This window comes from Pristiophorus japonicus, chromosome 1 (assembly GCF_044704955.1).
Source record: "Pristiophorus japonicus isolate sPriJap1 chromosome 1, sPriJap1.hap1, whole genome shotgun sequence".
Classification (NCBI taxonomy): domain Eukaryota; kingdom Metazoa; phylum Chordata; class Chondrichthyes; family Pristiophoridae; genus Pristiophorus; species Pristiophorus japonicus.
In genome coordinates, this window is record NC_091977.1 from 161,660,473 (window position 1) to 161,683,784 (window position 23,312).

At 42.9% G+C, this 23,312-nt stretch overlaps 1 protein-coding gene across 1 annotated transcript in view; it reads left to right on the forward strand.

The window, feature by feature from the left end:
* LOC139266749 (solute carrier organic anion transporter family member 3A1-like) overlaps positions 1 to 17,501 on the forward strand; it is a 467,845-nt gene extending 450,344 nt beyond the window's left edge. The window contains exons 8-10 of the mRNA XM_070884345.1: positions 4,961 to 5,136; positions 6,094 to 6,158; positions 15,322 to 17,501. Of these exons, the coding sequence (XP_070740446.1) occupies positions 4,961 to 5,136; positions 6,094 to 6,158; positions 15,322 to 15,704 (624 nt within the window). The 3' untranslated portion in view covers positions 15,705 to 17,501. The remainder of the gene's footprint in view (positions 1 to 4,960; positions 5,137 to 6,093; positions 6,159 to 15,321) is intronic.
* Positions 17,502 to 23,312: the final 5,811 nt, after the last annotated feature.

Below are 23,312 nucleotides of genomic sequence, written 5' to 3' on the forward strand. Positions count from 1 at the left end.
TCAATTTCTTTCCACTTCTTTTACAATTTTAAGTTTAACAGTGGCCAGACCAGTTTCCTCGGCCTCAGAAAACCCAACTGCTGAAGGCATGCAAGCTCTCCGCCCCCCCCCCCCCACCAGACCACCCCCCCCCCATACAAAGACCCCTGTGGGTCGGTGATCGTATCCACCCTAGGATCGGACCTCCCATTGGGAATCAGACCCCCCCCCCCAAGCTCCCAGTAACAGCTGCAGGTTCCCTATTCACTGTGGTTAAAACTCCAGAGCAATCCGGGTTTCCCGTCTAAAACGCCGCCTATCCCCACCGCCTACCCCCTCGTCCCCACCCACCGCTTCTCAGCAGCTACCCTGTCAAGCCCTCTAAGAATTTCATACATTTAAATGAGATCACCTCATTCTTCTAAATTCCAGAGATTATAGGCCCATTCTACTCAATCTCTCCTCATAGGACAACCCTCTCATCCCAGGAATCTAATGAACCTTTATTGCAACCCTCTACGGCAAGTATATCCTCCCTAAGATAAGGATATCAAAACTGTACACAGAATTCACTAAAGCTTGATATAATTGCAGCAAGGCTTCCTTACTCTTATACTGCAACCCCCTTGCAATAAAGACCAATGTACCATTTGCCTTCCTAATTGCTTGCTGTACCTGCATGATAACTTTCTGTGATTTGTATGCAAGGACACCCAAGTCACTCTGAATACCAACATGTAATAGTCTTTCACCATTTAAAAAATATTCTGCTTTTCCATTCTTCCTATCAAAGTGGATAATTTCACACTTCCCCACATTATACTCCACCTGACACTTGCTTGCCCAGTTACTTAACCAGTCAATATCCATTTACAGCCTCTTTACATCCTCCTCACAGCTTACTTTCCCACCTAGCTTTGTATTGTCAGCAAACTTGGATATATTACACTCAGTCCCCTCATCCCCTTAGCTTGTCATCCTGAAAATGACCGTTTATTCCCACTGTTTTCTGTCTGTTAACCAATCTTATTGACCTATATTGGATTGCTGTTCCCCAACGCAATAAATTAAAAATTCTCATCCTCATTTTAAATTCTTCCACAGCCTTGATGAGAATGTGATTAAGCCACTTGTCACTAGAGGGCACTACATAAACATAAATGACATGGAATTCCACCTAAGAATTGCGCAGAGCAGCTACTTAGAAACTACCCAGCTTTGTATTCGTGAAAATCAACAAAATATATTTTAAGGGATTATCATTGCATTTATTCATTGGAAAATCTATCCAGTGTGACATTCAGCTGACATGATTGAAAAATTGAAAAATATCCTATCCTGATTTGGTGCTGTTATCAGACTTTAGAATTAATTCATGTAATAAAAGTGGATGACTCAGTTTGTTAATTCTCCAACAGTTTTTCCCCCAAATTGAATGAATAAATTTTGAGAGAATTGCTCCAAATTTGCTCAAGGATTCTGCCAGACTCCTGGAACATACTATAAAAAGGCAGGAACTGGTTCTGCCTGATCCCTGCTGACTGCAGGCATTGCCGATGGTCTTGTAAGGGACAGAATCTCCGCCTGCCCCTTATAATAAGGCCAATATCACCAAAGGAGCAGAGCCAGGGGTTGGAACTCCCTTTGCTGGGAGTTGCGGTTACCCAAATTCGGAGGACCAGAATGTTTTCCCAAACCCATGACCTCCACCACCTAGAAGGACAAGGGCAGCAGGCGCATGGGAACACCATCACCTGCAAGTTCCCCTCCACGTTACACACCATCCAGATATGGAAATATATTACCGTTCCTTCATCGTCGCAGGGTCAAAATCCTGAAGGGCTGGAGTTACCATATGTAGGTGAGGCATCAGGGGATAACTGTGAGGAGCTGAGTGGGAGAACATTCATTCCAACTCTCGTGGTGAAGGCACAGCTTTTGCCAGGAACTAACCAAGGAACTTGAGGATGCTGCATTTAACAGCCATTTGTGAAATATAGCCAATGCAGCGAGATCCCAGAGTGATCACAGTAGGAAGGTTCCACTGCATAATGAGCCTTGGCAAGATGACAGTTTATGAATTGCTTACCTTTATGGCGCTTCTTCCAACACTGCAGCCAGAAAATGGATGTACAATTGCAGTGTACTTTTTTGGTCACCTCTCCTGAAGACATTGATTGTTGTTTTTGTGTCACTTTAAACGGGGTAGCTTTCAGAGTGCTGAGGGCAACACCTAAAGAAACAGATTCCGTCTACACCAGTAAAACATGCCATTACTCTACCTGGCCATGATTGCAAAAGTAAACCTACCAGTGGTGGAGTTGCTCACTAACCTCTGAACTTACAGATTCAACAATTCTCAAAAATGAATAACAATGCCAAGAGATATTTCTTTAATGAAACAGTTGAATGTACAGGATTCAGTTACCTGTATCTGTGTGTATGAGAAAACACCATATAAAATGGACATAGTACAGGGACACTGGCCTCTCACCTTGGCTGCTGTGGGTTGTGGTTCTCATGGCGATCTGAGCATTCCAAATCGGCACCAGAGGCTTGCACGTAATCTGACGGTCTGGTGCTTTTCAGTATCAGCTTGAACGAATAGTGTCTAGTGATAGGACCAAAGGGCATGTTTTTCATATTCAACAAAATAAAGAGCCTATTTACATTTTATCCAATGATGGAACATTGTTTACAAAACCGGAAATACTGAAGAATTGCTCAGTAAACTGACAATGTGTCCTCCCCACAGTCCCCTCCGCCCCATCTAAAAAATTAAAGCCGAAAGTTGATCGTAGAATCATCGTGATACAACACAGAAAAAGGCCATTCAACCCATCATGTCTGTGCCAGCTCTTTGAAAGAGCTATCCAATTAGTCCTACTGCCCTGCTCATTCCTCATTACCATGTAGTTTTTTACACCAAGTATTGATCCAATTCCCTTTTGAAAGATATTACTGAATCTGCTTCTACCACCCTTTCAGGCAATTCTAGATCACAACTCGTTGTCGAGTTTCCTTCTGCCACTAGAAACAGTTTCTCCTTACTTACTCTATAAAAACCCTACATGATTTTGAACATCTCTGTCAAATATCCGTTTAACCTTCTCCATAATAAGGAGAATAACCCCATTTTCTCTGGTCTCTGCATAACTGAAGCCTTTCATCCTTGATACCATTCTAGTAAATCTCCTCTGCACCCTCTCTAAGGCCTTGAAATTCTTCCTAAAGTGCGGTTCCCAGAACTGGATGTAATTCTCCAGCTGGGGCCTAACCAGTGTTTTATAAAGGTTTAGTATAACTTCCTTGCTTTTGTACACTCTGCCTCTATTTATAAAGGTAAAGTCCCATTTACCTTTTTAACAGCCTTATCAACTTGTCCTGTCACCTTCAAAGACTTGTGTATGTACAGCCCCAGGACTCTGTTCCTGCACCCCTTTAAAATTGTACCATTTAGTTTATTGCCTCTTCTCCTTCTTCCAACGTCACACTTCTCTGCATTAAATTTTATCTGCCGTGTGTCTGCCCATTTCACCTGTCTATCTCCTCTTGAAGTCTGTTAGTATCCTCCTCACTATTTACTATATTTCTGAGTTTTGTGTTATCTGCAAACTTTGAAATTGTGCCTTGTATACCCAAGTCCAGGTCAGTAATATGTATCAAAAAGGGCAGTGGTCCTAATACCTTTGAGACACCACCACACTTCCTTCTAGTCTGAAAAACAGCCGTTCACCATTAATCTCTGCTTTCTGTCACTTAGCCAATTTTGTATCCACGCAGCCACTGCCCCTTTAATTCCTTGGGCAACAATTTTGCTAACAAATCTATTATTTGGTAATTTCTAAGACGCCTTTTGAAAGTCCATACACACAACATCAACCGTACTACCCTCATCAACCCTCTCTCTTACTTCATCAAAGAACTCGATCAAGTTAGTCACACATGATTTACCTTTAATTTTGTCCCAGGTTAATATCTAAAAGTTTCTCCACCAAAGATGTTGGCCTAGAAATTCGACTCAGGCGGTGGCGCGAAATGGGCGGTATCGGATCAGCTGCCCGCTACACGCAGCGCCTGAAATTCAGTTCTATTGACTGCAATGGAACTGTGTATAATGGGTAGCCGATCCGATACCACCCGTTTAGCGCCACTATCTCAGACGAATTTCTAGGCTGTTAAGCTGACTGGCTGGCCTGTAGTTGCCGGGATTATCTCTCCCGCCCCCCCTCCCCCCCCCCCTCCCTCCAACCCCTCTTTATTGAACAGCGGCATAACATTTGCAATCCTCCAGTTCTCTGGCACCACTCCAATATCCAATCAATTGGAAGATTGTGGTCAGAACCTCCGTAATTTTCACTCTTACTTCCCTCAGCAACCTAGGATACATCTTATCCGGTGCGGGAAACTTTTTTACTTTGATGCTGCTAACCATTTTGATACCTCCTCGTTATTTATTTTTATTTCTCCTACCTTGTTCTTTACTGTGACATTGGCAGCATCCTCTTCTTTAGTGAAGAAAGATACAAAGTATTCATTTAGTACCTCAACTATGCCTCCTGCTTCCACAAGATCTCCACTTTAGTCCCTAATTGGCCCACTCTTCCTTTAGCTACCATTGTACTATTTATATGTTTATAAAAGTCTTTGGGATTCTCTTTTATGTTACCCACTAATCTGTTCTCATATACTCTCTTTGCTCCTCTTAGTTCCTTTTTCAGTTTTCCCCTGTACTTTTTGTATTCAGCTTAGTTCTCTGCTGAATTATGAACCCAAACTATATCATAAGCCTCCTTTATATGTTTAATTTTAACCTCTATATCTTTAGTCATCCAAGGAGCTCTAGCTTTGGATGCCCTTCAATGTTCCCTGTAATTTTTTTAGGTGCACGCACGAATACTTTTTTAGACTTTAGGTAATTTTTTAGTTTTGACAATATTTATTATTCAACATTCCTTTGTAACATGCTCTCTTTTCTTAGAATCTTACCAACTGTGCCTGTATCAACACTGAATTTGCCCTGAATGCGACAGCTGTGTCAGGACGATGTCCCAGGACAAGTTGTGAACATGCTTTCCCAGCATTCTTTGCGGTTGTTTGTGTAGGAAGTCTGATAGGTGCAATGGCACAGACTCCATCAGTAATGATTCTGATCAGGTGGGTGAGTTTGTTTTATGGCAGTCTAATGTCTTGTATATTCTAATATTGCTTTAAGAATGTTCTCGGATTGTTGCATCGGGTTTAGCTAAGATATAGGTAAGCTGCACACTTTGACTCAATACATAACTTGAGGAAACAAGTTAAAAACACTAGTATAGGGCATTCCAAATTGCAATGAGTGAATGATTCAACCTCTACAACTTGCAGCTTCTGTGCAGTTTCATTACTAACATGTGTCTATAAGAGTCTCGTATACACACAGACATTATGCAATGGAAGGCAAATCTACAACATTTATCTCAACAGGAACTCACTCTAGTCTTGCTTCATTTATTTCGAGTTGCTTTTTTCACGTAATCATCATTTACCAAAGCTCTCCTGTCAAGCCCTCTAATCAACTTGAGCCTTGGGATGAATTGGTTAATGCAGCTACTAAAATATTGAAAAGATAAATTTTGGATGAACACATTAAGGGTTACGGACACTAATATCCTACAGTGTTATTTCAAGAAGCAACTTGTGGAGAAATTACAACATTTAAATAACTGAATCAATCTGCACAGTTGTATTTCCACTGCTGCCAATGTTGTGCAATCTTGCGTGCAGTGTAAACTATGCATGTTCCACAACATCAGGTAGAAGAAACTTCTCCTGCAATGTTACAGGGCAATGTGGATCCCTCTGTTCTTTTCCCGAACAGAAAACTGAAATTGTCTGTACGTTAATTGTTTCTTTTGGTTGTTATTTGCTTGAAATGGATGTTGCTGGCAGCTCTCTGAAAGGACATAATGCACAAAGATAATTAGTTAGTTCGGAGAGTCTTGCAGTACAGCAGGCTTCAGATTGCTACCATGTGAGTGCAGATTTTACACGGAGACAAGGTTAGCACTAGGAGGCAGTCTGTTGTCTGGACTGTGATAGATGTTAATTGGTTTTCTTTCTTTCCCCCCACAGGTCTGTGAATCCTGAATACAAATCCTATGCCCTCGGTGTCCAGTTTCTCATGCTCAGATTGCTTGGTGGGTGTTGCTATTCAGTTATTTAATGAGATTGTGTTCCATTTTAGTTTGCTCCTACTCACATGGAGATTCTCAGAATTTGGCAGAATGTTCCTTGTGATTGCTGAAAACTTAACGTGAAAGTAATTTATAGCCATCTATGTTTGCAGTTTGCTACTGGTGTCAAAGTGACACTCCTGTTGCCAGGGGCAGCATGCACACCAAGATAGGTTGTTCCAATGGCAAATATATAAAAAATGAAGTGACCAATAAACATACATTGCTGCTTAATTGCTAATAAAGTGGAAGCCCGACTATTGGCACTGTAACATGTCCACAGTAAGTGCCTTGATAGAACATTTTGGCCATAGATTTATAATAATACCAGATTCCTTCCCACAATAAGAAAGGTAGCAAAAAATTGGCGTTGCCTGGATGAGTAGAGAAATTTAAATTAAAAAGATACACGTGACAAATCTAGGGCTAAATATACAAAAGAAAACCAAAAGAAGAGTATTCCATGTCCTGTGGCATTGCACACAGTGGGTTAGAAATTGGTTTGGCCTTTATTCAGGAGGAGAATAGGCACCACGCTCGTAATGCGTGCCAGAAGACAGAGGCTCGAGACTAGTCTGAAATTGGGCCTCAGGCCTCATAATATTTCCAGCGAGCTGCAGGCATCCAGAGGAGGTCGCCGGAGCTCCAATTTGGGCAGGCTACCATGCCGACAGTGGCCCTCAGATAGGCCCTGGGGGAGGTGGTGGGAGGACAGGACGGGGCAAGCGGGGCCTGCAGTGACCCACAGCAGCGCTGGGAAGAGCTCTCCTTGCTTTGCATTCAGCTCATCTTTTTTTTTAAACGGACATTTTTGATGGCGGCCTCCAACGATCACTTTAAGGATCTGTGGTCAGGTTGTAAAAGGAACAAAAAAACTGAGTGGTTCCGCCTCGGCACCTGTACTGAGCAATTTTTCTGAGGGGTCCTTAAAAAAGCATCGATTAGTATATGCAAGGGACCTAACTCCTCAGCACTCTCTTAGTACTGCACTGCAGTGCCAGCCTAGATATTTGTGCTCAAGTCTCCGGAGTAGAACTTGAACCCACTGAATGCCAGAGGAGAGATGAGAGTAGCTGGCCTTGGAGTAAAACCAAATATGGCATCATAAAGCCCTAGAAAAGCTATGGTCAATTTTAATCCATCAAAAAATCCTCCAGTGGCTGGAGACGTGCTTAAATCAAAATAAGATGGTTGTGGTTGTTGAAGGCTATGATCACAACCTTTGAACATTTCTACAGGAGTACCTTGGGGCAGTGTGTTCTTGGCCCAACCATCTTCAGCTGCTTCATCAAAGACCTTCCTTCTGACATAAGGTGGGGCTGTTTGCTGACTGTATCCACCACAAAGGCTGACAAGAGGCAGGCCATACTCATGCCACATAAGTTCCAGGCAATAACCATCTCTGACATGAAGAGGCTACACTCTTTCCCCCTGATCTTCAGTGGCAACGCCATAACCAAGTGCCCCACATCAACATCCTGGAGGTCACCATTAACCAACCTCAGTCTTGAAAGCTCCAATTGACCCACACACCCACAGCCTTTTAGAGGAGAGCGCTCCAGATTTCCACTTCCCTTTGTGTGAAAAGTCACAAACAAATTTGACTCCTAAATGGCCTAGCTCTAAGATTATGTCCCCTTGTTCTGGATTCCCGCATAAGAGGAAATAGTTTCTCTGTTTCTATCCTATCAAAGCCCTTTATCATTTTAAATACCTTGATTATGTCACCCCTCAACCATCTAAACTCAAGGTAACACAAACCAAGTATATGCAACCAGTCCTCATGATTTAACCTTGAATCTGTACTATACCACCTCTAAGGCCAATATATCTTGCCCAAAATGGCATTTCAAAACTATTATTCAAACCTTTTTACTTTTGTTAATTATTTCACAATATTGGGATGGGGTTATATTTTCAACACTGCTTTTGAGTGGAAATCGGGTGAGGATGAGATTGGGCCCGGTGGTGATGTTATCCATGGTCCAGTTACCATCTTGTCATGTACAGGGACGCCTAGGTTTATTTTGTCACAATGGTACTCCATATCTGTAAATTCATCAACATATAGCTTAATAAGATACATTAAAAACATTTAATCTTCAATCACCTTGCACAACAGTGGATTTCCTGAAATATGACCATAAGAGATCAAGCCTTATATTGGATCCAGCTACAATAAGACCTGGTTCCCATTGTACCAAATTAGTTCAATTTATGCTGCGGGGCAGATTCAGCAGCACCAGAACTGTACACGCATTTGTGACTTTACTGTCCTAGCACGGACCTCCCTGAAGAAATTCATGGGCTTCAGAGTCTTGCAACACCTTTCTTCCGAAGGCAGCAATGTAATCTAAATGGGTAATCAATTAAACTTTAGTCAGTGATGTTTTTCTATAGATTGGTTTCACAGTGGCTTTGATGCAAAGATATATGAGTTTTTAAAAAGTGTCCTGTTTGCCACATCGAGCGCTGCTGGGGGTTAAGTAAAAGATCTGTACACCCAGTGGAAATGTTTTGACTGTAAAAAAACAAGTAGTGCATTTTCCCTCCACCAGGGGATTGCTCTTTAAGTCCATTGGCCTGGGAGAATGCTCAGAGTTGCGAAATGATATTACCGGGACAACCTGCTGCAACTGCTTCATGAGCGGACAGTGGGTGCGGAGAGTTGTGTGCACGATTGTCCAGGTATGAGGAAAACAGCTACTGTCCCACTGCAGGAATCTTGGTGCGAACCTTGATTGATCAGAAGCTCACCAGTGAGTCAAAGTGGGGGATTTGAATGGAACGGTAGTTGTTCACCCACACATTTCTAGTGATATTATCAAATGTAAATATGGACATGGATCCCTTTGTTGCTGTAGAAATGACTGAACAGTAGTGGCCATCAAACCAAGTAATCGAACAAATGGTCTTTGGAAACGCACCAGAACTCTGAGTCTCCTGCAGCTTAAAGAGCCAGAAGCAGAGGCAGCATTTGGGATTTAAAATAACTCACTGTCTTCGGCTTGCAACGTGCAATTACTAGCTGGTAAACATTGGACTGGAAAATTAGGGCATCTAATTTGGTAAAACAGCAACATTTCCAGATACTTACTTCACCTGGAGATAAAGGGGCTGAAAATCCATGGTCCATGATCCTGCGTGGTCACGCTGGGTCCCTACCCTCCATCACTGATTCTGCCGAAGTTTGCAGATGGATGGGCACATCATGACCTTGGGACAGGCGGGAGCAAGCTCCACTTCAGGTGCATCACCGACACCTGCCTGCCCATGGCGGCTGAAAGTTAAGGCAATGGTTATTGCACTGATTTGGTGCTGCATCATATCCTCACTCACATTTACTTACCCACACAATAGGTTTCATTTTATTTTGAAGGATTGTTTACTTTCTGTTTCGTGGTGTATAGAACAGAAACTTTCCAATGGTGCCCTGAATCTTCATTTCATGTTTTCTCTGAGAACGACTTCTCACTGATACAGAATCATTCCTTTTGCTTTAAATCTGAAATGCAGACGGAAAAGCATCCTTTCCATTAACTTGATGCCAGCAGGGGAAATTGGATAGTTATTTCTTGGTCATTGTTATGATTGGATTGAGATTGACAGGACCTGACATTCCTCCTTCCCCAGTGCTGCACATAAATTGGGGTTTATTTTGCAAATCAAATTTCTTGCTGCTAATGAATATTTATACTTATTAAATTATTATATGTTTTGCTGACATTATTTCACATTAACATGCCAAATAGTTATCTGGGCGTCAGGGAGAAAATAGTCTCACTAAGTATCAGGAGCCTCTAATCTTTTATTGTTAATGGTGTGCAAGCCATTTTTCATTTGCTACTTAAACTGCTTTTCATGTAACTTTTGCTGTCAGCTGCTTACTTCACTTGCAAAAACAAATTACTCAGCATAGGAATTCCTTTGGGGATTCTAATGGCATTCCTAGATTTGAGTGAGGAAGAGGAGTTTTTCTGGAGGCAAGAAAGACAGGTGCGATTACACCTAAGCTGTTTGGCATGAAATTGTTCTCATCTCAGGCGCAATCGGCCTGAATATACAGTTGGAGGCTTTCCACGGAAAGAGGTTTACTGTGGGTGAATGCCTCTGAACCGCTGTAAGACTACAAACCTACCTGATGATCCTGGATCCACAGAGATTCTGGCTCCTGGGTCTGCAGGCGTATGCATGTGTAGAGCCCCACGTATCCCAGGGGTGCATGTGGTTCGCAAACATCCCTGGGATCACGTGGGCCAGCCCAACCAATCAGAAAGGGGATTGCCATTTTGCTTATGGTGATTCCATTTATGTCAGGAATCCCCAGAAACTTAATAGGAATCACTTAAGAAATACATGTACACAACACTGAAATACAGGAAAAAATCATTATGTTTAAAATTAATTAAAATACAATTTCATGAAACATTTAAAAGAAAAATTAAATTTTTTGAAAAATAAATGTAAACGTTTTAAAGGGGCTAAAAAGTAACCTATAACTAATTTTAAAGTTTTTTATGTTCAAATAATTTTTTTAAAATTTTTTATATTTCATTAAACTCTTACGCTGGCCCTATGCCTGCTTTTACCAGACGTAAGAGTTTCACGGGAATTCGCTGAGCAGTAGTTGAGTAAATAGCCCAACTTTGCACCAGCGAATGTCCATTTCCCAGGGATACGGTCTTGACAGATTGCAAGTTCCGGGTTTTCGTGCATGCGCATCGCAAGCGGAAACCCGGAACTTGCGAGGCACTTACGGCCACGTACGCACCACATAGGCGGTCATAGGCCCAAGAAAATCTGGGCCAATATGTGTATACCTTGGCATAGCTAGCTGAGTATGTTATATGCTTCACCAGGGAAGTAGTTACCAAGTTATGTGGTCTTTTCAATCCAGCCTCCAGGTAACATCCACAACATGGTAGGAGTAAGTAGAAAAGGCCATAAACTAGCAAGTAGGGGGCTGGGTTTTATACTTTTTGTCCTGGGGCTTTGCAAAAGTTGGCAAGAATTGAATTTTACCTCCGATGACACTGCAGGTAATGGGTTATGCAGATTGAAATATTCCTAGTATTGATGAAATCTATATGTCTGGAATTTGTGATCAGTGGCGAAGCAAATGTGCTTGCCGCTGGCCCTGGAGAAAGCTGCCCACAGAGATAGAATCATAGAATGGTTACAGCACAAAAAAACTGAATCAAGTTAGTTAAGGATAATTTGCCTTTGACAAATCCGTACTGCCTCTCCTTAATTAATCCACACTTGTCCCGAATTATCGTTTGTAAAAGCTTCCCCACCATCGAGGTTAAACTGACTGGCCTGTAGTTACTGGGTTTATACTTACACCCTCTCCCAATCTCAGTGGCAAGAAGCTTGCCTTTTTTGACATTCAAGTGATTTCAGCGCAGTATGGTGGGGATTTGCTAAAGTGATGCTGATATGATGTCAACAAGTTGTCTAAGCAGCCAATCACAAAGCAGAATTCTCACAGACAGGGAACCAGGAAATGGGAAGCTGCTTTCATATCTACTTTTAAAAATGTTACAGAGTGCGAAATAAAGATTGGGGGGTGGAAAGTCAAGTCCGCCAGAAGACACACCTATGATTTTTTGAGTGGTACTTACCACTGGAATCCTTGCCACGGTAGGTAGAGCCATTTTCAGGACTTTTTTCAAAGTCCCACAGGAAATGACTCATAATGGGGCCCTAGGCTGAAAGCCAGGCTGACTGGCTGAAAATGGGTCGGACGGGGCCTCCGCCACTGTCTATCAGCGGTGGAGTAGTGGTGACGTCACCACGCTCCTCTCCCCTCCGTTAAAGGGCAGAGATTCTATCATTGTTTATCTTTGGCCACTGGGCCACCAGGGAGGGTTTCGGCTGGACCAGCAGTCTGGCACCCAAGAGGGGGTGCCATGCTGCCCGTTGATGGCCCGGCCGAACCCGGGCAGTAACTTGCCAGCCGATCGGCAAGTCGGCCGGTAAAACTTTATCCATTGCGACCACAGCAGTGGGCCTTCCCCTTTAAGGGCTACCTTGCTGCCGGGCCGCACTCATTGCGGAGATGATGCACGGGCAGAAAAACCTGCTGGGGGCACCGCGCGGCGGGGGATCGATGAGTTCAGCTGAATATCGGGAGGTAAGTATTTTTATTGATTAAAATTGGCTGTGCAATCACTTGGGATGGGCTCCAGGCTGAAAAATCCCTGACCTGAATTTAGGTCAGGTTGGCCAGTTGACCCCTAAGCGGCGGCCATTCAATTTCGAAGAATGACCACGCAATCGGGTATTAACGGGTCTCTTTGAGACCCTGAATTTCAGCCTCTGGGACTCTCACATGGGGATAAGGCAGAACCTGAAATATCATGAACAAACTTTAAAAAAATGTTTTAATACGTTTATTAAAAATTGTAATTTCTATCATAATAGTGCAATTTGATACTCCATAAATAAAAAAGATAGTTTTTCAGGGCTAGAAAGTTTGTTTAGGAGTCAATACATTGTTAAAGCTCCAATTGCACCTAATCCAACAAGGCATAACATTTAATGCGGTATTTAACAGTGATATTACCGCAGAAAAGCCCAAGTTTTTGACAGTTCTCTGATTACACTGATTTCCGGGTATGGGGAGGGCGGGGGGAGTGGCGAAGTCCACAGTGCATCCAGTGTCGGAGCCGTGAATGACTGACTGCAACTTCAGGATTTCCGTGTTTAGATGCGCATGCGCTAAATCCTGAAGTTGTGGTCAGTTTCAGAGGGGTAGTAACAGCAATCACTAACTGTTATTACTCACCTCAAATTCCAGGCCATTGTTTATTGGTGCTGTGTACTATAAAAAGTATAAAACTAATTAGGGTTAAGTTAATATAACTTGTGAATATTTTTTTCAAAGTATTTTACAATATGGCCATGCCAATAAATGGTTTTCTTGCATCTGTAAAACAATTATGACCCAGACATTGAAAGTGAAATATATAGGTTATGTGGAAGCATCCATTTGCTTTCATGTTTTCCAGATCTAGCTATTTCATTGTAGAACTATTACTTTGTGATGGCTGCCAGATCATTCAAGAGCTGAAGTTAATAAATGGCTCACTTTAAGATGCTGCATGCTTCAGAATTTCATTCGGAGCATTTTTTCCCCAATTTTCTCAAAATGGCCATAGAAACCGAAACTATGATTTTCTGCCATCTTTAATCATAGATTTACCAGAAATGTGTAATATGAAGAACATTACATGAAAATAGGAGCTGAAATCAAATTGTGTTTGAAATGTTAAAAAGCCTCTGGAGAAAATATTAGATTTTGACAGTAGCTCTATAAGCTCCTGAAAAAAAAGACAAGTTAATATTGGGTCAGGACCCTTCATCAAACCAGAAAAACGAACGTATCTTTTCTTGGACCTGCTTTATACTTTTAGTTTTTTTCTTATAAAACAAAAGGGCTGATTTTCCAGCTTTCTACCCGCATGTTGCAGTGGGGACCCAAGAGATGACAGGAAACCCGGAAGTTCGGGTTTCCCGGCATGCTGTGAAGTTTTGACTCCATAGTGTGTATGTGATGTATAGAGCAGGTTTCCTACCTGGAGGTCAGCCTCATTGACAGGCTGACTTCTAGTCAGGTGGGGAAGGCAGACCAGGAGGCTGCAGGACCAGGTAGGTGCTGAGCCCAGGGTGGTGATGGGGGAAGGAGTTCAAAGCCCGGGGGTCTCTCATCTCCTGGGGGGTGGGGGTCCAGTCCCCCAGGGCTGAGTCGCGATCTCCGGGGTGGGTATGGGATCAGATTTCTGACTCCGAGGGGTGAGATTGATCCTGGCGGGGGTTGTCCAATCCCTGACCCTGAGGCTGAGTCACAAACCCGGGGGTCGGGGGGTCAATCCCTGGTGGGGGGGCGGGAGGGTATCCGAACCCCGACCTGGGGGTTGCAGGCTGCTGATGAGGAGCTTAGGGGGCTGGGAGGAAGTGCTCCTGCTCCTCCCAGCCCACAAGAATTGCTCCGTGTGGCCACCTCATTGCAGCTACCGGGAATCCCAAGCCCCGGGATCCTCGGCCGCCTGCAGTAAAACCGAAGTAGAGGCTTCAGGCCCAATTATAAAATTTAAATTGCCAACCCGCCCCCCCCCCCCCCGAGTTAAAGGTGGAAGTGGGCGGGTTGGGGGTCAGGTTGTAGACTTTTACCACTTTCACTTCCCCCCACACCTCCAACCCACCCTTTTTTTTCCTGTGAAAATTCCAGCCAAAATGTGAGCTTTGGATAGTTCACTTTCTCTTTGTGTATTGCATCATTATCTGAAATAAGTCATAAATTGAATGTGTTCATTCACGTACTCGCGATAATTTGATAATGTTCCATTGAACTGGAAATTAAAATGGGGAGAGATGTGAAATGATCTGCCAATTTGCTGTCACCATTTTACACTATCGCAAAAGTCCAAATGACCCCCACTGTGTACACAATTACACTCGAGCTAAAATATATTGCACCATCGTCAATTGTAATGGAGTAGTAACAGGTATGTCCAGAGGCTCAAATGGTCATTTAACAAACAAACATTTATCCCTGGTGATTTCTAGATTATGTAAACTAAGATTGGACCTGCAGGCACATTATGGCAGTCAGCACCTAAAAAATGATTTTACCGCAAAGGGATGTCACCGTCGCTTCTTCTATAATCAGGAGTTGCAGTGATGTCGCTGGAATCACTGAACCCAATATAACAAGGTAACTGAATTAATGCACAGTTGAGGGTGAATCACTCTACACCAAAGATCCTTCGATAAATTCAAATTTCCTGAGCTCTCAGTGTTGTAGCCCTGTATCTGACCTGCACCTCTTCAAGCTAAATGTCCTGCTCAGACCACAGATTTGTGATGTACCCTTATATTTAATATTCCACGTAGACACAGTAGTTCCTCTGAACTGTCAGCCAGTTCCCCTACCACTTAATTATATTATTAAAATAATTCAAAAGAAAGGCAGAAATAAACAAAGTGATGCTAAAGCTAGTAGCAAGTAATCTTTTAAAGTGTTTCCAGTTGTATTATTCACTTCCCATCTCTTATCACCAAAATTGTGGTTAGTAACTGGGTACATTTTATTTATTCTGTGTATCTTTCTATTCTTGTTTAGGTTTTATCCCACCACCACTTATCTTTGGGGCTGCAATTGACTCTACTTGTCTCGTCTGGTCAGAAACCTGCAATAAAAGTGGAGCATGTGCTTTATATGATAACGATTCATACAGATATCTCTATGTCAGCATTGCCATAGGCTTGAAGACTATTGCTTTTATATTGTATACAACTACATGGCATTACATAAAGAGTCATTCCAAGAAGTATATTCAGGGAGATGAGGACTCGATTGGTCGAATGACCACTTCAGATCTCTTTGCATCCACGTTAACACTAGATGCGGCTGCAGCGGATTCAAACAAATCAGCTGGAAGGACAACATTTATCTACCATTTGGGAGAGAATGAAATGTGTGAAAACATTGAGTCTGTGCTTTAACATTTGTACGGATTGACTGCATCATTTCAAAGACATACTTTTGTAGGAAAAAACATTTATAAACATCTATTTTAATGTTTTTAAGCATCACAAGGATACATTGAAAGGCACTGGCCTTATAAAAGATTTTTATTATTCTCATTGTAGTTTAAATTACAGCAATAGGTAAGGTTTTTTGTGATCCTGTATGGCTCACAACATAGGTCAACAGTACAGATATGTGTAGAGCTAGTGCCAAGGACTGGCATATCCAGGTTAGAATAAGTAACAGGCCCAAGTGGTCAGTTTAAAAAAAAAAAATGCAATTTAATAGCTTTTGTGCTTTTTTTAAGCATCTTCTTTTGCATTTTCTGTGGCGGTATAACATATGCTACATGTTATTTGGCATGATGTAGCATGTAAAGTTTATGAAAGTGATATGTTTCAAAGATGAGTACAAGATTTGGTTCCAATCTTGGGTTTATCCTGTTTAACCCAGTGATTCAAAACATGGACTTCAAAGTGTCACTTGACCCACTGAGCCCATGTTAGCAAATAATGTACAGTTTCTGATTATGTATTTGCCTCTGCTCTCCAAAGTTTATCAAATATCTGAATTGATTTAATATTACAGCCGTCTTGTATATCCACAACACTGGCGTTTTATACTGCCTGTAATGAGATTTGAACTGGACCATTTTATTCTTTCAGGTTATTTTTAAGCTTATGCTCTCTATTGTTCAAACCATTGAGTTCATTTAAAAATAGGGACTGTGCTTGTTCTTATCGCATCCAGTACTGTCAAAAAAGTTGGTGCTGCTAAGAAGCCAGAGTCATAATGCCAAATGGTGCCTCAGGTCATAAACAAAGTACATGAAAGAAAACAGGATATCCCACGGCACACCAATTATTTATTGTAAATGCAAACTATTGTTTATTTTCTTCTTAAAAGTTAGAAAAAGACTAGAGTAAACATAATAGGATGATGCCAACTGCATGAATATGATTATCTTGGTTTCCTTTAAATTTAATGGCAGGTGATGTGGGTAACACCCATTGGACACTGTTGGCATTTAAAACAACCTTGGTTGTTTCAGGCACTTCCTTCTGCCACTGAACCACTGGCAGGATGGCATCATACCTTTTACCGCAATAAATTTGCTGAGCAACAACTTGGGGTTGTTAACTCTCATCACAGTTACAGCAGATAATGTAACTTTATCATTTGTGTTGCTTATCAACTACAAAAAAACAAAGACAGCTTTGACAAGGACATTTCTATCACAAATGGGTCATGATTGCACAGCTACATAAGATGTGGCAGCGGCTAATTTTTTCCCCTCCTGTAGATTTCATATTCACCCCAGTTTGTTGAGTGCACTCTCACAATTGTCCAGTTTCAGATGCTACTGTGCTAATTGTAAAATGAGATGCACAGTTTGCATCTATTATGAAACTATAACATGGTTCAGTACCCCTAGTTAATTTTGTAATGGCTGTGGAAATGACAAAGCCACATGTGTATTATTCATGCCAATCTTTACCTTAGTAATGAATTGTAAATTTTAATATTCCATTTTTTTCTACAGCAGGAACATTAAGGATACTAGTGTACATTCTATTGACACCAATATGTTTGTATTATTTATATCAAGCTTTTTATCATAGAATTTTAAAAGAACAATTGCATTAGACTTTTGTAAAGCTGATAACTGATTCCAGTGTTGTTTCATTTGCAGAATATGTATTTTGTAGTCTGAATTAGTATTGCAGAACAGAAAATATATTGTGTGTGTTGTAAGTGTTAATGCCAATAAGCCCATCCAAATTTAAATGTATTATCAAATGATAAACTTATATTTAATATACACAACTTAATTATCATACATGCTATAATTATTTGTGGAATTACATGTTTGTAGTTTATATATAAATATAATATATAAAGCTCTGTAAAATACAATAGAAACCATATTCTAATTTGTAGATGTTAAGGCATTTTGGAAGCCAATGCACCAACAAGCCATGGCCAGATACCTGGTGGCAGGTAAGTTTAATTGGAAAAAGTCCTGAAGGTATCTCGGGCAGGACTTTCCTAAGAATGTTGCTCAATTAGCATACAACTTATCAATGGGCAGGGTGGAAAGTGGAGTGGGGACCATTCTCAATTCAACTATTGATTCCATTTTCATGGCCACTTTAAACTGAAACTCTATTTTGAGAACATATTTCAGAAAATGTACTTGGAATTTTTTCTACAACCCCTTTATAGTAAAAAAAAATCAAGAGTCCATTATCATTGTCAACAACAATTTAATAATTTAAATATCTAACCATTCGAAGATAAATTATTTTTGAGCAGAATTCTTCAAAAGCAGGATATGTTGTCAAATGATAAAGGTAAGACCATTGGGTTTTAGCTTTCACAGAAAAATGGCCTGAATTGTAGACTGTAATTCAAATGAAAAACTTCAGTCAGTTGTGTGTTAACCTTGATACCACCAAGCACAAAAGCTTGTCCTATTGAGTAGGAAATGGCCTTGATTGTGGAGGAGGCTATGGCCAGGCAGAGTGTAGTATAGGGATGAGAGTATAGGGTGAGAGATCGTGGCAGAGATGCGCCAATGTTTGAGGCGGAGGAGCGGTGAGAGATTGTGGCGGAGGAGCGGTGAGAGATTGTGGCGGAGGAGCGGTGAGAGATTGTGGCGGAGGAGCGGTGAGAGATTGTGGCGGAGGAGCGGTGAGAGATCGTGGCGGAGGAGCGGTGAGAGATCGTGGCGGAGGAGCGGTGAGAGATTGTGGCGGAGGAGCGGTGAGAGATCGTGGCGGAGGAGCGGTGAGAGATTGTGGCGGAGGAGCGGTGAGAGATCGTGGCGGAGGAGCGGTGAGAGATCGTGGCGGAGGAGCGGTGAGAGATCGTGGCGGAGGAGCGGTGAGAGATCGTGGCGGAGGAGCGGTGAGAGATCGTGGCGGAGGAGCGGTGAGAGATCGTGGCGGAGGAGCGGTGAGAGATCGTGGCGGAGGAGCGGTGAGAGATCGTGGCGGAGGAGCGGTGAGAGATCGTGGCGGAGGAGCGGTGAGAGATCGTGGCGGAGGAGCGGTGAGAGATCGTGGCGGAGGAGCGGTGAGAGATCGTGGCGGAGGAGCGGTGAGAGATCGTGGCGGAGGAGCGGTGAGAGATCGTGGCGGAGGAGCGGTGAGAGATCGTGGCGGAGGAGCGGTGAGAGATCGTGGCGGAGGAGTGGTGGAAGCTTGTGGCGGAGGTGCGGCAAATGTTTTTGTGGCGGAGGAACGACGAGAGATCGTGACGGAGGTGTGGCGAATGTTTGTGGTGGAGGAGCAGTGAGAGATCGTGGCAGAGGTGCGGCAAATGAGTGTATGGGGTCCAGAAGAGCTGAGGACCCAGGGGCAGCATGGGCCTGCCCACACTGCGATATGTGTGCGCACTAGGTCACTGGATAAAGGCCTAGCTCTGTTAAGCCTGTGTGGTGGCTGATGTCCAACGGTCACCTTGGTTCAGTGACTTACATTCGTTACGTTTTATGGTCGTGCGCCAGGATTGGGTAGATTGCATTCATGGTTCAGTCATGGTCAGTACTGAGGTAGCAGTACAGGTATGCAAGGACGCTAGTTCCAGAGCAACCATTCGGGGTCCTAGTCATCTGATGGCGGCGCTGCGCCCCCTGCTAGCAGGGTGGGATTGGTTCGCTCACCTTGCCAGGACTCAGGGCCTTTACCATGGCCTTTACCATTGCCTAGTGATGGGCAGAGCCACAGATGTGGCCTCCTTTGAGGGCTGCAGAATCTTCTGCCTGCTCTCTAACAGTGTTGGGAACCTGGCTGTTCCAGGTCCCGTTTGGGGAACTCGTTGGTTCTGACCTTTCACTCCCGGACATGGTCGAGGTAATGACTGGGTCTGGGGGCTGTGCCGTCTCCACCGGGGTGGTGGGCAACGGCGGCCGACTGCGCGTATTGGCGCTGTTTTCATTTCCAGGTCCGTGGTGAATTGTGCCATCAGGTGCCTGCAGCGTGGGATAGACCTGGGGCAGGGCATCAGGATCAGCGCCTTTACTCTCCTGAATTTGCTTGCTTGCTACTTTTGGGGACACTCAATTGCCGACATCTCGCAACAACATTTTATTCTTTACATTCTTAATCGGTTCGTTATATTGATTGCCATGCATACAATGTCTCTTTAAGTTCAGTTGGTTGCAGGTCTCCTTTAAGAGAACCCTACTGGCTTTATCCCTAATCAAATCCTTTGTTAGACACCATGTGTTGGTTCCTCAGCGTTGTACCTCGTGGCCTGGCCACTACCATCTTTTTTTTCCACCGCACTGCACCTCGCTGCAGCAGGAACGCCATCTTGCCTCTGTCCTCGAGGTTGACTGCCTTGATCCTTCTCTCCCGCAATTCTGCCACAAAAGCTGAAAGAGTACCTGTGAATTCGATCTTCCTCCTTTGGAGTCCTGCCACTAGAGCCGGGAAGGTACTTTTAGGCTATTCCGGTTGGATCATTGCTACGCAGTCGTGATGGACGGTCTGTGCCTCAGGTCTCTGGTGCCTGGCCCAAGCGAAGGTGAGGTTTTGCTCTGCCTCTGAGCATGGGGGACATCGATTGTTGGAGTGAAGAGGTCTTCACATTTCCACTGGATCTTCCCCATCCACCTTCCGAGTAGCAGTGGACCATCACCTGCAACAATCCACAGAGGTAACTTGTGCACCACGCCATTATGGATTACACTTACATCTGCACTACCAAGGACTGGGATCAGCTCCTTGGTGTAGGTGCGCAACTTTTCCTGCAGTGGAACCAGCTCGGGTCATTTTTCGTTCCATAGCCTCTCAAAGGCATCCTGGCTCATCACTGACTGGCTCGCTCCCGTGTACACTTCCATGAAAACTGAAACGCAGTTTATCTCGACTTTCGTCTTCACTGGAGGACAATCGGTGGTGCAGGTATACACTCCATATACTTCTTCTTGGGGCTGAGCTGCCTCTCTGGCCAAATCATCATACTCCCCGCTGGATTCAAAGTAATTTACCGACTCTTCTGCTAGACGTTGAGTCATATTTCTTTTACACATACGCTGGAGGTGGCCCTTCGTGTTACAGGCTTTGCATATGTGCTCAGCAAACCGACACTGGTGAGCCCTATGATTTCCTCCGCAACTCAAGCATGGTGCTACTCGATTAGCACCCCTCGGCAGACTCTGAGTTCTGGAACCCTGAAGTCTGTACTCTCTGCCCTGGGCAGAGCCACATTCTACAGTCTTGTCTGTGAAATGCACCATTCTGTGTACAGTACTTGCTGGGTTTGAGTCCACAGGATGAATAATTTGCTTGGTGCTGCAGGTCGAGGTCATGAACGCCTGACTGATGCAGATGGCCTTCTGTAGGTTGACAGTGGTGCTGGCAGATAATAGCTTGTGAAGGAGGCCCTCGTGGCCAATTCCTATAATGAAGATGTTTCGCAATGCTTCGTTGAGGTGCATGCCGCAAGTCTCCTGAGGTCGGCAGCATATCTTGCAATCTCCTGGCTCTCAGGTCTGTGGTGAGTGTAGATTCTGTGCCTGGCCGTGAGGATGCTCTCTTGGTTTTAGTTGGTCGCGAATTAGTTCAGTCAGCTCATCGTATGTCTTATCGTTGGCCTTTGTGGGTGCCAGCAAGTCCCTGATGAGGCAGTAGACCTCGGGCCCACAACTGATCAGCAGTATAGCCTTGCGCTTCTCTGCCGATGTGCCGTCTCCCCTGCTAGGTCGTTTGCCACGAAATATAGCTGGAGCCTTTCCATGAAAGCATCCCAATCATCACCCTCTGCAAAGTCTTTTAGTGTGCCCAAGGTAGCCATAATCGCGTGAAAGTCCGTATTCTCGTCGCCAGTTATTATGTCTGTAGTGTACTTATGAATGACTCCACGAAGCAATGTGTTGTACTCAAACTGTAGTGACCTTGGTCCTTTACTCCAGAGTGAGGCAGCCACATGGTGGCTCCCCTTTTATACAGCCCTTGCCACAAGGGCAGGAAACCCCGGTCTCCACCAGTTGCACCCTCTAGTTGGTGCCAGTATATATATATATATATATACAGTGTAAATCTTATTTATAGTACATCAGCTAAACAAGTCTCCATCTTATTCAACTATACAGTAACTACACAGAGAGTATATCTATGATCTGCATATATAACAGTTCTGGATGGATGCATTAAGATGGGCTGAATGGCCTTCCTGATCCATAAATATCTTATGACTGAGAAACAAATGAGAATGAAATTAGAGAGTCTGGGAATAAAAAACAACATGCACCCAGCTCATTAACACAGACAACAAAACCATACAGGTGACTGTTAATGAAGTACTCTTGATAGAAATACATTTTTTGTCAAGTTTATTTTTTGACTGGAGAAGGTAAGGGACCAAATGAGCCTTGTGTTATGTGCATTATAATGAAGTCAAGTGCAAGTATTGCAATATCTTTTGCACAATTTACGTTGTCATGTTTTTATATACAAAGTAAAATGATTGCCGAACCCTTTTTTCATGAAGATACATTGCACTTTAAAACATGTTTGATGCTATAATGTTTGTTTTTTCTGATTTACAAAGACCATCATATCATTTCCATTTCTTGTAGATAGTAGTATATTTAGGGGATAGATTGTTTGAGATTATTCATTTTTTGCTGATATCAACCTTTGCCTGGTGGCAAAGTGGACATCAGAGGGCTGTGCTTGATAGTTTACTGTAAAATTACTATATCAGGATATAAAATGGTAAACATTTAACAGCCAGTTGTAAGTTGACTGTTTAAAATAATGTTTACATGATTAGCAAATGCCAACATTTATTTGAAAATATTTTTAAACCGTGCTTAAATGTGGGACATAAGCTAATCATTTACAGTGGATTCCCTCATTGCACATCAAACTAGAGTACATTTAGTTGACTGACTCAAATTATCTACTGATCAAATGCTATTTTGCATACATTATTTATTTTGATATCTACATTTTAAAGTGCCTTTTTGTTTTAAAACAATAGCTGCTTATGAAATATGGTCTAATTGCAAAATCTCAAAAACAAAAGCAAAGACATGATGCCTAAAATCCAAATGTCTAATTACACCCTAGATTTATACTATCCACTCCAAAGGCCACAAATGACAGTATAGACAATGGAACCTATACTCAGACTTTGCATATCTCTTTTTCACAGGTCTTTGCTTTTAATTGAGTTCTCTGCCAATAAAGCAGGCTCTCTCAGACTGGGACTGCTCGCCCCAGTTTAACAACTTGATAGAACACGACATGTAACAACAAGTGTCTTAAGTTAATTACACAGCTGTCAATCAAAATTCTCTATTGCAATCGGCATGCCTTTTATTACTACCACCTCTGTATATATAAAAACACATCAATGATGTGGTGGTTTACTCCATTGCCTGGCTTATCTACTACCACCTAATCTCTGCAGACTATACTCTGGTTAAAAAAACAGTGGTCTCGACTTTAATGGGGTCAGGGGATGGGAATGGTGCGCGTGAAGCGCCAAAATGGCCGGCGCACCCCGAAACATCGCAGACATCGATTTTAACAGCCGGGCCTCATTTTCATACATGTCATCAGACT